Source organism: Panthera uncia, assembly GCF_023721935.1.
Source record: "Panthera uncia isolate 11264 chromosome B2 unlocalized genomic scaffold, Puncia_PCG_1.0 HiC_scaffold_24, whole genome shotgun sequence".
NCBI classification, from domain to species: Eukaryota; Metazoa; Chordata; class Mammalia; order Carnivora; family Felidae; genus Panthera; species Panthera uncia.
This window is the reverse complement of record NW_026057580.1, coordinates 44,898,962-44,915,743: the sequence shown is the minus strand read 5'-3', so window position 1 is coordinate 44,915,743 and position 16,782 is coordinate 44,898,962. Positions and strand designations below refer to the sequence as shown.

At 38.4% G+C, this 16,782-nt stretch overlaps 1 protein-coding gene across 1 annotated transcript in view; it reads left to right on the top strand.

The window, feature by feature from the left end:
* SNAP91 (synaptosome associated protein 91) overlaps positions 1–16,782 on the top strand; it is a 146,849-nt gene that overhangs the window by 106,499 nt on the left and 23,568 nt on the right. Inside the window, exons 16-23 of the mRNA XM_049653957.1 lie at positions 1,687–1,794; positions 2,431–2,691; positions 2,928–3,005; positions 3,183–3,254; positions 3,699–3,782; positions 5,098–5,181; positions 13,944–14,078; positions 15,732–15,881. Of these exons, the coding sequence (XP_049509914.1) occupies positions 1,687–1,794; positions 2,431–2,691; positions 2,928–3,005; positions 3,183–3,254; positions 3,699–3,782; positions 5,098–5,181; positions 13,944–14,078; positions 15,732–15,881 (972 nt within the window). The remainder of the gene's footprint in view (positions 1–1,686; positions 1,795–2,430; positions 2,692–2,927; positions 3,006–3,182; positions 3,255–3,698; positions 3,783–5,097; positions 5,182–13,943; positions 14,079–15,731; positions 15,882–16,782) is intronic.

Genomic DNA, 16,782 nt, shown 5'->3' with positions numbered 1-16,782 from the left:
TTATTATCCTCACTTCTATTTATAGAAATAAAAAGAAAAACTGACCTGACCCATGGCAAAATACTCTCAGCCCTGCCTACTTCCTCCTATACTTTCTTGTGTTCTGCCCCAGCTCTTCAGGTATTGCTCTAAGCCCTCTCTATCACAGCACTCTTAGCATGGCTTCTGGGGAAGCAAGACTGGCCTATCCACACTCCAGTATTATTTGGCCTCTCCCCTGACTGACCTCTGCTCAGAAAACATATTCCCTTGTGTAGCTGAGGGAAGTAAGCAAACCAAATAAACCTGTAAGATATGAGTAACTGATTGTCTCATTATGTCTTCTAAGGATATTTGTGTTTTTATAAAGAAACTTTTAACCCAAGTGTCTAATTTCATGTTTGTTGTTCCACTTAATGCTGGGCCTCAGGAAAGGAAAACAGGAAAGTCTGTTTCATACTCAGATCAGTTTGGAACATGCTCCGTTAAACTCAGAATCAAGTGCCTTGACTATGTAAATCTCCAAGAAAGGGAAGATACTGTGTAGTAGTTCACAAGCATATCTGACAATTTCTTTTTAATGGCCAGAGGAACAGTGTTCTTGGGGACACTTGTAGATATTGTGGAAGGCAGTATTTTAGGATGAGAAGTCTAGCAGGTAAGTGGCCAATTCTAGATGGGTGTTGGTCCCCACTTTCAAGGAGTTTCTTCTAAGCAAATCATATTTATGTTGGCTCATTCTGTTGTACTTTCAAATTATAGAATTTCTTTGAAAACTCTGGGTTTTTTTGTTTGTTTGTTTTTTACCAAACTAACATGGTTTACTGGCAGAAATACATTGGGTGCCATTTGTACACATCAGCCATTTATATATTTATAAATTGGGGCTACCTGTTTGTTAATGAATTTTCTGCTCTAAATAGTAATATGCTTGTAGTCTTAAATGAAACCGTGTTTTTAGTATGTTGAAACTAGATCATTTTCCAAATAATGAGAGCAATACAATATTTGAAAACAGCAATAAACTTAAGTTGAAATAAAGGCAGTATGGTATCATCCCCTAGTTTTGTTTTCTATTTCCTTAAATCCTTGCTTGTATCTGAAAATGCTTTTCAAGGATAACAAAGACTTAACTTTTATGAGTACTTAGTAAACTTTTCATGTTAACAGTGTAATTTTTCCTGTACTAGACCATAAAATATTTTTTTAACTAGAATTATTTGTTTACATTTCCATCATATGTTTAATTTTATGGGCATTAAGGAAAACATCTATGTTTGGTAGAAACCACCAGTCGGAGACATCTTAGTAACATAGTGAATAAGTATTACCTAGACATGAAAGATTAACAAGATCCTAAATTACATAGTAAAGTTATTTTTGTGTTTTAATTTTCACATCCATTAATTTCTAATGATACATAAAACATGCTTCTCAGAGCCCTTATACAATGAGAATCCTGTGGCCTGATGGATCCTAATAGGCCTCAGCAGTATGAACACTGTATCCTTTGCATGTGACTAACATGAAGGAGTGCAAAGAATCATTGTTTTGTGACTGCCAGCAGCGCATGGGCCGTAAAAATGCATTTTAAGAAATTCATGTTGTATAAGGGAGCCTTTTTCGCAATTTAACTTGGTTCTTTTACTATATTTTCTTCTCTTTTTATTCCTTTTAATTTCTGTTGTTTTAAAAACTGCACCCAAGATGCCTTTGCAGCTTCTCCTGGGGAGGCCCCTGCAGCATCCGAAGGGGCCGCCGCACCAGCTACCCCAACCCCCGTAGCGGCAGCGCTCGATGCATGTTCAGGAAATGGTGGGTTGAAAGTCATGAGCAAGTCTGTTGTTTCTCTGTCCTCATGTGAAACTCCCATAGTTAGATGTGGCCATGTTTTTCTAACTTTAATCTCTTCCGAGTAGCGAGTATCATTCACAACGGAATAGATAGTGCTGGCACTTAAAACATTAAGACGATCAAGTGCATACTTAATCAAAATTGACAATTTCTCAAGATTGACAATTTTTGTCAGTGCAAGTATGCTCTCTTAATGTTTTTGTCCTCCAACGCTATACTGTACTCCTTTCTAACACTGAGTTCTAATATATAGGCATGTTTTAATGAGTTTTCAAAGCTACCAAATTGCCCAGTTTGAGGGTTTGAAGAAAAATCTCTGATCCTAGACTGGAGGCTAATCTTAACAGTACTTTGAAGTGTTCGGGTTTCTTAACTGTGTTACCCACTAAGTTTTTTTTTTTTTTTTTCTTTAGAGAAACGTCCAAACCACTGACCCTTGCTAATAGGCTAGTAGTGCCAGTAATGCAATCCACGCAGCCCAGTGCCTAGCTAGTGTGTGAATATCTGTGTCAGGTGTCTCTCACCCTAGTTGTGATGCCTCTCTCTTGTCTCTCTCCTTACCGATGCTGTATGTGTCTCCACTTTCCTTTCCAAAAGACCCCTTTGCCCCGTCCGAAGGTAGCGCAGAGGCTGCGCCCGAGCTGGACCTCTTTGCAATGAAGCCACCTGAGACCAGTGTTCCTGTAGTTACCCCTACAGCTAGCACAGCCCCTCCGGTTCCCGCCACTGCTCCTTCTCCTGCTCCCGCTGTCACAGCTGCCGCTGCCGCCACTACCGCCTCCGCCACCGCCGCCGCCTCCGCCGCCACCACCTCCGCCGCCACCACCGCCGCTCCTCCTGCTCTAGATATCTTTGGTGGTAATTCTTTGTTGTTGTTGAACTCTCTTCACCTGGTGGATTGAATTCTGATAACTTGAGATACCCTGCACACACAACTGTTACTGCATGACTACCGTGTAAACTACATGCTTTTCTAGAAACCGTTTGCTGCTTATTTCGGAATTGTCCCACGTGCGCACTCAGAATCGGAAATGTGATGCTGTGTCGGACTGCTTTGTCGAGTTGAGTAAAGGCATGTGTGTTCTTGGTCTTAGATTTGTTTGAGTCTCCTCCTGAAGTCGCTGCAGCGCCTAAGCCAGATGCTGCTCCTAGCATAGACCTGTTTGGTACAGGTAAACATCTAAAGCAACCCCCCCCCCGTCCCTTTTTTTTATATATTAGTTCTCCCAGATGTTTTCTTGATTGAACTCTCTGTGCTCACCTGTGATAATGCATTTGTTAGATATTTAACTTTGATTTCAGCTTTCTACTTACCTCTGCTTGGTTTTGGTTTGTTTCACTTTTGGAAGATGCTTTCTCCTCTCCACCACAAGGGGCCTCTCCTGTGCCTGAGAGTTCTCTCACTGCTGACCTCTTATCCGGTGAGTGCTTTTGCCAAGGCCAAGCCTTCTGAGATGTCTGCTGGGGGTTATGTGTGTGCAGAGGCGGATACGAAAACACGCAGGTTCGTCTTGAGTTCTTTTAAACTCAGAATTCGCTTGAAAGAAAGAAATCTCATTTTGGCTCATCACCAACTGATGAGGTTACTGATTTCAAATCTAATGCTGGTGAAAAGACACAGCTTTTACCCCCCCCCCCCCCCCACCGGCCCATGTTAAAATCTCTGAGTTTCAGGAGTCAAATGTTATTTTCTTCTGGAAAGTATGTATTTTTAAATCCATTTGCTTCTTCTCAACTGTTAAAATGGTCTGCAGTCTTACTGCCTGCTGTTAAACATGAAATCCCGAGAAGCCATCTGTCAAGGCTCGTGGTTTTATTTTCCCTTGGGTGACATGCCCTTTTCCCTGTTGTGTGCTTCACTGCAGTGGATGCATTTGCAGCACCGTCTCCTGCAACCACTGCCTCTCCAGCAAAGGTGGACTCTTCGGGCGTGATAGACCTTTTTGGGGGTGCGTATCTCTCCTCCTTCAACACGTGAAGAGTCTTTTCCCCCCTCTCAGAATAGTTTTTAGATCTTCTGCTTCATTATATCCCATCAATTTTTCTTTTGACTATATGAAGTTATTTCCATCTCTCAGCCATGTAAGCTTACGTTTTTAAGACCTTTTCCATTTCTTTGCCATCGTCATCTTCATTCTCATCAGCTCACCATAATTTCCAGTGCGTGGCCTAATGAAACCGATCATTTCTTCATCTGAAGTCTTTGTGTTTTTAACTTTTTGTTCCTCCTAATGTAGAATCAGCTGGTTGGAATTTCCTTCTACTGTTCTTCATTGGCGATCCTGATCTATTGGCTAAATCAACATTTCTAAGTTCTTTAAAAAAAAAAAAAAGGCAATGTAAATATTAACTAGATAATTTGGAACTGAAAACAAATAAACCAGTCCAAACTGAAAACATAAGCTGGAAAGCCATACATTATTCTGTAGGGTTTATTTATGTTGAGCTTAATGTTTTAAATCCTGCCAGAGAACCGGAAGATGTTTCACTGATTTAAATGTATTCTTCCGTTACTTTGTGTATTATCTGAAGGCAGGGAGATGCACTGAATTAACTCTTAAGCTACTCAGTTGGATGATGGATTTAAAATCTTATTTTAGCATTAAATTTCAGGGAAAAAGTACAGATTTGAAGTGATTTCTTCATGAATATCCACAAATGTGTGTGCCACAGGCTAAAATGTCATTTTTAGTAAGTTAAACCACACCGAGTACCTTCCCCACTGAATGCCGAAGCATCATGGTATGAGCCCTGAGGGGTACAATGGTGTCACAGTCTCTGACATTCAGGAGCTCAAAACTTGTGTTAAATAAACACTGAACTGTGGTATAAAAGTACAAGTTCGGCTGCTGCTGCTGCTCAAATTTTGTTCTTTTTTTTTTTTTTTTCTAAGTTTAATGGAGTTCTAAATGGGAAAGCTCCATTGTATTACCTCTGGGTAAAATTTTTAAAACCTTGATCCTATTTTAAGAGATGACAGGATTCAGTCCAGAGGGTTTTTTCTTTAAATGGAAAAGAAGAATTGTCTTACTCTTAAAAAGAGGTATTAATCTGAAATATTCTCGGACTCTTTTTTGAGAGAATAAACTCAGAGCGTGGTCAGAACATAATTCAGTTGACTCAGTCATTTCATGTATCTGAAGGTGACAGGCTCACCACACAAAGTGTCATGTCTATGCATTTCTCAGGTAAACACTTAATTTACTTACTGTACTTACTGTTTACACTCTTTTACTTTTTTGCTGCACAATGGATAATGGGTAGATGCATTTGGAAGTAGTGCTTCTGAACCCCAACCTGCACCTCAGGCTGCTTCTAGTTCATCAGCATCGGCAGACCTACTAGCTGGTAATTAATTCATTAAAATAAAATGGTATTTTGTGGAAGTTAAGTTTTGCTATATTTTTATAAGTTACAGATATGTAAACTTCAACATGCATGTATTCCTTCCCTTTTGAGACATAAAACTGAAAAACAAGACATTGTATAATAGAAGGTTATTTCCCAGGATTGTATAAATACCAATATTAAAATCACAGTTGTATACAAGTCACCCCCGTGGCTCCTTGGATGCTCCTAAATGCCTTACTTTCTTTAATGTTAATTTTATTTTTGAGATAGACACACACACAGAGTGTGAGTGGGGGAGGGGCAGAGAGAGGGAGACAAAATCGGAAGCAGGCTCCAGGTTCCGACCTGTCAGCATAGATAGAGCCTGGGGCGGGGCTCAAACTCACAAACAGTGAGATCATGACCTGAGCTGAAGTCAGACGCTCAACTGACTGAGCCACCCAGGCGCCCCAAATGCCTTACTTTCAGTCATCACATTTCTTTTTGTTTACAAAAGAGGTAATATGCTTATGTAGCAAATTTTATCTTGTATTGCCTGTGCCCATTTTTTTTTTTTTTTTAAGAAATTTGTGTGGAAAGATACCATTATGTTTGTCAACTGATTCTGTAACTCCAGGATAAAGTGTTACAGATTTCCACCAGGGTTGAAACTGTTGCTACCTATGCCACTTTTTTTAACTAGCTGTTTGTCTGTTTATTTGTTTTTTAATCTGAAAACTTCTGGAGAGCTCTCAGTTCAACAAGGCCATAGTGTGGCGTAGACTGACACAAGATGTCTAGGATTATTGCTTATTGCCAGGATGGGAAAGATGGAATAGCAGGGAAGATTTCAAAGACTCAAAGATAGTAAAAGCTAACTGTCAGCCTTTCTTGGAAGCAGGGAAAAGTATGCTTCATGTTAGCCAGACCTAGAAATTGCTATTTTTACAGACAAAGCATTTGCCATTTGCAAGACCACAATAGTAAGTTTGAGGCTCAGGTTATCAGTCAAACTCAAAAGACACTGCTGGTTTACCTCATTCTGACTTCACTTAGAAGGTTACATAACAAAGTGCAGCGGTAGCATCATAGAGGCCTCAGACACTCAGATCCAGCTTCCAGTGTTCCTCCTCAGTCACCACAAGGAATGCATTTTGGTCATATGGTTGGCAAGGGATTGATGTGTGTGTGGGTCACATCAGCACAAGGACGTTGCCACGTTCAGAGTCTCCCAGCTTAAATTTCCTGCTAGTCGTGTTGCACTTGAAACAGTGACTAGGTCTTATTTTTTCATGTAATGAACAATCCTGTACAGGTGTAGCAGGCACAGAACATTCATTCTTGGGTTAGTAATGAGTAATGACTTCATTAAAGGATCCTCATCACCTTTCAGAATTGTAGGAAGTTTGATATGAGGTCAAGTCATTTTTCGGTAATTTTTTAAAATGTTTATTTATTTATTTTGAGACAGAGAGAGAAAAGGCAGGGGAGGGGCAGAGAGAGGGAGAGAGAGAATCCCAAGCAGGCTCTGCACTGTCAGCACAGAGCCCAACATGAGGCTCCATCCCACGACGGTGAGATCATGGAGGTCAGATCTTTTCTCAAGAGGCCCGAAAGGATAATCACAGCCTAGCTGTTGACGCTTCCCTTCCATCAGCCTTTCAGACTGGTTATTTAACAAACTTTCCCAGGGGCAGTAGCAGTTCTTTTGTGTCTTTCCCACCCTCTCCAGACTACCCTGGTTAAATATGACACTCTTGTTTGCTGAATCCACTTCATATTAGTGACCACCAGCTGGTATTTTGTGAATGGTGAAGAACCAGGGTTCTACCGTAATGTTGCTGTGCACTTTTGGAACCTGCAGATATGATAAGAGGCAGTGCACTTAACACACACCACAGCTGGTTACCTGGGGAAAAAATACCGGCTCACCTGGGTTTCCTCCTGGCCTGGGTGTTCTTCATAGCAGCTTCAAATGGGTCACAGAAGCTTTTAAGCTCTTACAAAACCAATAACCTTAATTCGGGTTTTCAAAGTTCAGCAATAGGTTTTATTTTAATAGGCCACAGAAATAGCATAGTTTTCAATGGTTATTTGGGCGAAATGACCTTGTCAATTTTAAAAGGAGATTACTGGAGCACCTGGGTGGCTCAGTCAGCTGGGCATCCAACTTCAGCTCAGCCCATGATCTTGCAGTTTGTGGGTTCAAGCCCTACATCAGGCTCTGTGCTGATAGCTCAGAGCCTTCAGCCTACTTCAGATTCTGTGTCTGCCTCTCTCTCCCCCTCCCCCACTCACACTCTGTCTCTCTCTTAAAAATAAACATAAAAATACTGTTAATAAATAAATAAAAGGAGATTACTGATTATAAGCCTTTTGCTTTGCAGTTATAATTAAGGTTTGCAGTTATAATTAAAGTTATGGCATATGAAATCAAATGTTCTGGCTTTTTGCAGAATTCTCAGAAGTCTTTAAAAGACAATGTTCCCTTCCAGTTCCAAGTTAGAAGTCAGTGGCAGAGCCAAGAGATGTGATCCTGGGTGTGAGATAGGGTCTAAAACACACGTGGAACAAGCAGGAATAGTTTTGTCACCCACTGCCAAGTGCAGCGTCGGGTACCTGAGCCTGCACAGCTTCGTATACAAGGAGGTCCAACAAGGAAGTACACACAAAGTACAAGTGAGAACTCACCAGAAGCAAGCTTGAATTGCTCGATTGTGTCATCCATCGTGAAATCTTAGTAAAATGAGATAGAAAGGGAGAAATTTGGTGATGAAAGTGACAGTGTCATTTACATAGGTTTTACTGATTGTACACTTCCCATTTTTTCCAGTGCATCATCTTGTGACCTCTTCAGTGATGGGAAACGTATTTTGTGTACATTTTTCCCTTTCTCTATTTTTTTATTTAAATAAATGAATTTTTAGTGTAAGTAGGTATAAATGGGTTTTAATGTCTAGCTTGTTCTACAAACAATTCTTATAATTTAATCTGTACGTATCTGAGTCTGATTTACTTGGCCTGAAGGCAACTATTCATTTACCTTATATCCTGATATAAGAAATTTTTTAATTCTAATTTCTCTAGATCTTAAGTATTTGGACTGGTTTTTCATACTTCTGTTTTGCTTATTTAGAAACATTTCTCATATTTGTTCAGGTAACACAGCAAGAATCCATGTTCTCATTGAAGAATATCATGGAATATTAATATAATTTTGTACTATGAACTAGAAGCAAATTTCCTAGCCAAAAAAACCTGCTAAAGTACACATTATAAAATCCCACTTACATTTATACATTAAATCCAGCTGACAGCAGCTATTTCAGAGTTTTCAGACTGCCTAGACATTTCTGTTGAATGAATATCAATGGTAGAACAAATATTTGGAGTACTATGTTATGATAATTTGCAACGAGGCTTAACATGTGTGTTATACTTGTGTGTGTGTATAGAGGGAGAGAGCAGCCAAGTCCACTATAAAGAGGAAGCTTTTTTTTTTTTTCCCTAAAGATAAATTTGCCCAATCATAGATAACAAGGAAATCCACAAATATCATGTTCAGAGTAAGAATTTGAAACAAAAACAAAAACAAAAAAAAGCAGGAGGGAAAGTTGTATTTCATGAGTCTCTAGAATCTTGAATACTGGCTTTTGTTAATAAGACTGTTTTGTAAGAGAATAAAAACGAAAAATAATACACAGACCCAGTAATGGAAGGTGTAGACTCTTTAGAAGTAACGTTGGTTTTTGAACAGGGCTCTCGCTCCACAGATTTTTTTGAGGCAATAAATTTACATGTAAGTCACAGGGTAAATGTAATAAATATGTAGTATAATTAAATGTTAAAATGATCTTTAGAATTTTTAAACCAAAAATTAAGAATCATCTCAAATTGGGGGGAAAGCTTTGTCAAAAATTGATATGAAATTTAAAACTAGAAAAAAAAGTTGGGGCACCTGGGTGGCTCAGTCGGTTAAGCGGCCGACTTCGGCTCAGGTCATGATCTCACGGTCTGTGGGTTCGAGCCCCGCGTCGGGCTCTGTGCTGAAAGCTCAGAGCCTGGAGCCTGTTTCAGATTCTGTGTCTCCCTCTCTCTGACCCTCCCCCATTCATACTCTGTCTCTCTCTGTCTCAAAAATAAATAAATGTTAAAAAAAAAAAAATTTAAAAAAAGAAAAAGAAAAAGAAAACTAGGAAAAAAAAGATCAAATGGACAGTCTTTTAAATTGGGCATATCTCTCATAAAAACTGGCTATTTTTTATTCTAATTTACTCTTCTAGAACTGTCAAATAATACCAACTCCAGAACTGAACTATGCATGAAATATCATCTTAGTCATCTTCTGCCCCTTGAGTAAAAATTTCAAGTTCTGTTTGGTGTACCCAGAATGGTGAAACTAGACAATATTCTAGAAGAGACACTGTTTTGGCCAAAGAGGACAGACTCAAAGAATAATTCTTTCCAAATCATTGAGATTACTGATAAGATACAGAGATTATCCATAGCTCAGGTGGAATCTGACTAGAAACTTGAAAGTTAAGTTTCTATCAAACAAATGGAAATATTATTTCATACAGTGAGTAATAAAGCTCTCAAATGCCTCTTCAGATATAACAAATGAAAATATAGATGTTTGAAATATATAGATTTCTGGATGACAGATGTAAAAGTGGATGATTAAGAGAGATTTTACCTAACTTCTGAGGTTGACAGCAAGCAAGAAAACCATTTTCTTCCATTATAGTCACAGTTCTGGGGTGACTGCCCATAAATTTGTACTAGTGTAGGAATGGGCCACATCCTATCTTTAATTCTAAAGGCAGGAAATCATACAGGCCAGTCTTTGAGGCCATTTGTAGTTTTTGTACTCTCTGCTAACCACGTGACATAGATGACTTTTTAGCAGAGCCACAGAAGTCTTTAAATTGATTTAAAATATAAAAATGTTCAATGTGGAGTTAATAACTAATAATAGCCACTAAATGAGAAGGTCTACAGAGAACCAATTCTTTCATACTCTGTGGGGGTGGGAGACAGTCTGAAATGTGTCAGACAAAAGACTCTCAGGCTGTTAATCCTAGAAATACTATCTCAGATTGATCTTAGTAAATAGAATGTGTTAATAACTGACTATATTACAGAGTAATTGAGATGGAATCATCTTTAACATAAAAGAAGACTACCAGTAGTTTTAATTTTTTACTCTTCTGACCCAACTGATCTATTATATTGACTGTAGCTATCAATTTTGATATATCTGTTAATAGAACTTCCTTAAGTGTATAGGCTGTTCCCCTTAGAAAGATAGATTCATAAGACTAAGTATCTGTGACAAAAGGCAGTGTGTCTGTAGATGGTTGAGCACTTGAAGATAGTTGGTGATTCATTATAGTGTAGGACAGTCCAAATATGCCTGCAGGATGTCTGGAAGCCTATTGATTATTAGCTTAAATTCCATAGAATATCTTTCTTAATGTAACTTAGAACCATATAGAAAGAAATATTAGTGGTGTGAGTTTTCTTACCTCTATTCCTGGGCTCTAAAAGTTTTCACTTAACAGGAGGAGTTCCCCTCGTTAATATCTATAATTCATTTAAAGTATAACAATAGATTTTTTTCTTTAAGATAATCAGTTGGCTATTTTATAGCACTTTATAGCTTTTCAATTAGTTTAGGTTTATGAGGGCACATACTGAGCATATTGCACAGAACTGAGCATAATGGGAAAAAGTCATCTTTCTAGATCTCTGTCAACTTCGTAAGCCACAGGAAGAGTACAACTCTGATGTTACTCCTGGCTGTGGAAATGAAGCGTGTGGAATCCTCTCTCTTACTTGCCATCATTTGGCCTTGGGCAGATTATTTAACCTCTCTGGCCTCAGTATTTTCATCTGCGAAACTTCATAGAGTTGGGGTGAGGATGAAATGAGCTAATGTATGTTTTGGGTTGAACAATATAATCCTGCTGTTTTTGTAGGACCAAAATGGTCAAATATTGACAATTCATATGTTTTGTATGGTTCAACCTTTAAAAATTCTTAGGGGTGCCTGGGTGGCTCGGTCGGTTAAGCGTCCGACTTCGGCTCAGGTCATGATCTTGCGGTTTGTGAGTTCAAGCCCCGTGTTAGGCTCTGTGCTGACAGCTCAGAGCCTGGAGCCTGCTTCAGATTCTCTGTCTCCCTCTTTCTCTGCCCCTCTTTCGCTCATGCTCTGTCTCTCTCTCCTTCAAAAATAAATAAACATTTAAAAAATTAAAAAATAATAATAAAAGTAAAAATCTTTAGAACTTGGTGAGCCCCATGACAGTGTTAGCTTTACCCTTTCTTAAAGGTTTAAGCTTTCTCGAAGAAGGGGCTAATTTTTTTTCATTATTTATTCATCTATGGATGTGATCTGCTTATGTTACGAAACTCAGTAGCACTAAGCACATGAGCCCTGTGTTGTAAATGCATGTTTTTTCCCTTTCTACTACTGAATATTGGGTGAATATGTTAACTTCCCTTTGCATCACTTCTAGTGATAGACAGGATTGAATCAGATGATCCAAGGCTTTCTCCAACACTAATATGCTATGATTCTACAATAAGTTTTCTCTTCTTGGCCAAGTTTTAAGAAACTGAGATTCAAGAACAATTCTCTCTGCATTCACCTATATCAAAGAGAACCACACCAAAGAAAAATTGCCTAAATTAATCACAGCCATTTTCCAACTTGAGGTGTGGTATGTTTCAAGACACTCAGCATTAACACAGCCGTCAATCTCCTTAAAACCAAACGATCCTATCCACAAAAATAATTACTTCTCACCCATCCTTGCTTCATAGTATTCTTAAAGATCTAGAGAATGCCTTTTCTTCAATGCTTATGTTACTAAAATCCTAAAGGTCACCTCAGGTAGCCACTGTGAACTTTAAAGACCATCCTCTATTAAGTAACAGTTTTCTGAGTTGCATTGTTTTCATACATCTGTAAGGAAAGCCTAAACTTGTGTCATTATCAATATCCAGGAGCAACATGACTTGAACATTATTGTCTGCTTTAGAAAATAGTAATCGGAGAATTTCAGTGAAAGTCATTTTCAGTATTATAAACTGGTTTTACAGAATGTAAGCTTAAGGATTTTTTAAAGCATTTGTTATGTTTTTGCAAGAAGTTTCTGAAAAAGAAAAGATGCGGCTAGATTAGAAGGGAATATTTACACCCAAACTAAATATAGAAAAGACTTCTGGAAGTAATAAAATTCTTTAATAATAGAGCATCCTCTATTAAGAAATTGCTGCCTTCTCCGGTTGTATGTTTCATAAAGAAGCGATACAGAGAGAGCTTTGCTTCTGCTTCTATCTGTTGAGAGAAATTATTTGCTTCCAGCCTTCAAAAGATAAGTAATTTGAATTTTGGTTGCTTTACAGTGGCCTCTGATTTTTCCCCACCTTTTGTATTCAAAAGTGTCCTTATTCAGTAAACATTAATCCAGTGTTTTAGGCATTGTGCTGATTAGTGAAAAACAGGAGGAGACACAGTTCCTGACACCAAAAAGCCATCCCCAGAGTGGGGTTTGGGGGTGGAAATAAAGACATATGATGGGAATAGGATGAAGATATGTATCAGATGCAGAGGGCACAGAGGCAGAGCATGTAACTAACTCACTTGGACTTGGGGTGGGAGGAGTGGGCATAGCTGTGCCTGATAGTAGTGGGTGACAGTATCAGTCCAAGAGGCCTTCCTGGAGTAGGCATCTGAGTCACCATGATGGTGTTATGGATGCAATCTAGTTTGCAGGGAAGGGGTAGGGAACAGAGACAGAAGAGCTTGATTACTATGCAAAGGAATCTGCGTTAGATGAATCTGAAAGTTATGGAGAGCCATTGAAGGACACCATTTAGAGAAGTAACTTTGTCAGCATTTTCCACTCAGAAAGATCACTCTAGCTGCACTGCAGAGACTAGATTGTAGTAGGTCCAGACTAGAGGCAGGAAGCCCCTCTGGGTGGCTATTGATGAATCCTGAGAGCTGAGTGAGGGAAGCCCACACTTAGCAGTAGCAGCACTGGGATAAGAACATGTATGAAAGATGTTAAGAAGGATTTGGTGGCAGAGTGCATGAATATTTTTATGATTTATATTTTATTATTATACTTAGCCAGTGTGTACAACTGAGCATTTTCTAGCTCCCTGATACTGTGATTTGAAGAATCAAAATTTTAATGTATTGAAATTATCTCCATTTGAACCCTATTGGGACCTTCTTAGCTCTGTGTAGCTCCATTGTAATGATAGATTTGGTTGCCCCAGGTTCTCTCAGCCAGGGTTGAGATATATTCTTATGTGCTATTTCATTTCTAATTAAATTAGATCTCATTAATACATGACAAAACCAGCAGTTTCCAGAGGGGAGATTGGGGGTGGGGGGCACGGTGGGGGGAAGATAGGTGAAGTAGCTGATGGGGATTAAAGAGAATACTTATCATGATGACCACCGAGTAATGTATAGAATTGTTGATTCACAATATTATATACCTGAAACACTAGTAAAACACTGAATGTTATACTTGAATTTTAGAAAATCAGTAAAAATCATTTAAAAATACATGACAGATATCAAGATATGTGAAAAACCTTTTAAAAAAACTAACATCCAGGTTTCATTGACTTCTCATCTACCTGCATTCGATTCCTTCTCAGTCTTCTGTAACTCTTCCTGACTCTGTTTTTCTTGCCTTTACCTACGTTTAGTTGTTTCTGCTTATATTTTTCTGGAACTGTTTCTTTCCCCCCAGGATTTGGGGGTTCTTTTATGGCCCCTTCTCCATCACCGGTGACTCCAGCTCAGAATAACCTGCTGCAGCCCAATTTTGAAGCAGCTTTTGGAACAACGCCTTCAACTTCTAGCAGCAGCTCCTTTGATCCATCAGGTGAGGCAGTGACTTTCAAACGTTCTTTGCGTTTGTTCTGATTATAAAATATGCCACCTAAGGTTAGTGTGATATCAGAAAACTCATAAGCAAATACTGAGTGGCGACCTGGTTTTAAAACTTTAATAAATCTTTTATTCTGTGTTTTAAGTAAATATTTCAGTACATTTTAGAAGATTTAAGGATAACCTGTAATCCTTTTCTGTGTTTCTGTTTTAAATTTTTAGCAGAGATCTAACGGCACACACACCATCTGTTTGCATGAGCTTACGTGCACATGGTTTAGAGACAGTTAAGGGAAAACAAACATTTTATGCAGTATCCGAATGTGTGGACACTCCCAACTGCTATTGCTTACACCCTCTGAAGCTTGCATGGCCCTCGGTTTTATGAAGTTGAGACACAAATAGTATTCTTTGCCTGCCTTTAATCTTTCATCCTGCTGTCATTTTGTTTGTATTCTCTTCCATTCTACTCTTCCCATGCTGGGTCCTTACTACAAATTTTCAATTGGTGAGTTTTTGGCAATTAAATGTGCTTCAGAAACACCCTAAATATATCCCCTGCCTGACAATTTGGTTGCTTCTATTGCCAGTGCCTAGTTGAATGCTGTCCCTTTCCAATTTAGAATTACCGTATGGTAGTGTTTGTGGTAAATATTCAAAGTTCTTTAACAAAAACTACCCACAAAAATTTCGACGCGGATAAGATATTAGCAACAATTTATGTAGATCTTTTGAGTCTGCATTTTGAATGGTCTTTCTGTATTTGAGGAATGAAACAAGTGGTAACTGGTTACATAGTGATTAGGAAACATCAATAATAGAATGATTTCTAATGTTTAAAATAGTTTTTCCCTTAAACATTCCTTGAAAGTTAGAACCTAAATTGATTACTATAATGAGGAGGGGGAGGGTCACAATTTTTTACTTCTAAAATATGGTCAACTGTTTGTCATATACTCATTACTAGGTACTAACCATTAGATCAGGTTTTATTCCACCACTAACTTCATAAGAAACTAGGAGATCTAGCCTTCTTTCTCATTTAGAATTGTTTTAAAGATAAGCATTATAGGAAAACAAAATAAGCATTGTAGGATCTGAGAGTACATTATCTAGGCTTTGCTGTAAATTACTACCATTTTCAATAAAAAAGTATTTTAGTGATTGTTTTTAATAAGAGTACCACTTATTGAGTGCCTATATAGAGGAAGCATTATAATAAAGACATGACATATATTATCTAATTTGATCTTGACAACAGGACCATGTGGTAGTAGTATTCTTCCCATTAGTTTTCAGAGGAGAAAACTATAGCTCAGACAGTGATTTTCTCAAATTCACACAGTTAGTGAGGCATGCAACTAAACTGAGCCTAATTCCAACCCCAAAATCTGTGCTCTTTCCTGTACATTACACAGATTTTTTTCCATCTTTATTTATGTTTACTAGTATTTCTGTACTTTATGGGTAGACATATGTAGACATGTTCTTCTACGTGTTACAGTCATAAAAAGTGTGAATTACATGCCTTCTTTTGTAAGATTGTACATTCACTTGTTTTATAGTTTTTCAAAAGACAATTTCCATCTAAGTTTGCATATGGCCTTATTTTTCCAATTATTCTGACTCTGGTCTATTTGATTTTTAGTGTTTGATGGTCTAGGTGATCTACTGATGCCAACCATGGCACCAGCCGGGCAGCCTGCACCCATCTCAATGGTACCCCCCAGTCCAGCCATGGCAGCAAGCAAAGCCCTTGGGAGTGACCTTGATTCATCTCTTGCCAGCTTAGTAGGCAGTGAGTAATACAGTTGTTTGTTGTTGGGTTTTTTACTGTATCATATGTGAATTTTTGTTCTCTATCCTTTCGTATATATTTGTTTCTGGATTCACTTACAGGTGAGTATATCAAGGAGCGGACAGAAATTCTTAATGTTCTACCCAGTACAGTTCCTTGAAGGATAGACAATTGTTGTGCCATTGTTTCACAAGCAGCACCCATGCTGTTTTTAATATAAATTACTAAAGGGATAGAGAGCATATGCAAGTGTCAAACCAAGTACATTATGTATACTAAGTACTTAATTTTTCATTTCACTTGGAAATAAGAACACAAAGTAACTTAAATACTGAAATAATGACAATTGACCATCCATGTGAATTTTGGTTACTCATTCAACAAATATTTACTGACTACCAAGCACTCTTCCAGGCTCTAAGGCTAAATCAGTGAACAAAACAGGTATAAATTTCTGTTCTTACGGTGCTCAGGAAGGGGAGAGACAAACAGTTTGAAATAAGTAAGTTCTGTAGTACATGAGGTCATAAGCATTCTGGGGAAGAAACAGACCGGGCGAAGAGGAGTTGGGAACACTGCAGAGGGGAGTTGGGTTCCCTGAGAAGGTATATTTTGAGCAAAGATCTGAAGGTAAAGGAATGAACCACATGGATCTGAGGGAGAATATTTGCAGGCAGAGAAGATAGCCAGTGCAAAGGCATTGGGGCAGAAAACTGCCTGTCATATTTGAGGAATAATAAGGAGACCAGAGGCTAGAGATGGGTAAAGAGAGAGTCCTAGGAGATGAGGGCAGCTAGTATAAAGACTTGCCTTTCCTTTTAACCCTGAAATTGATTCTTTATTAAGGTGAATGGGTTCACACTGCCGATACCTTTTCATTTTAAGTAAAAGTGAAGTATTT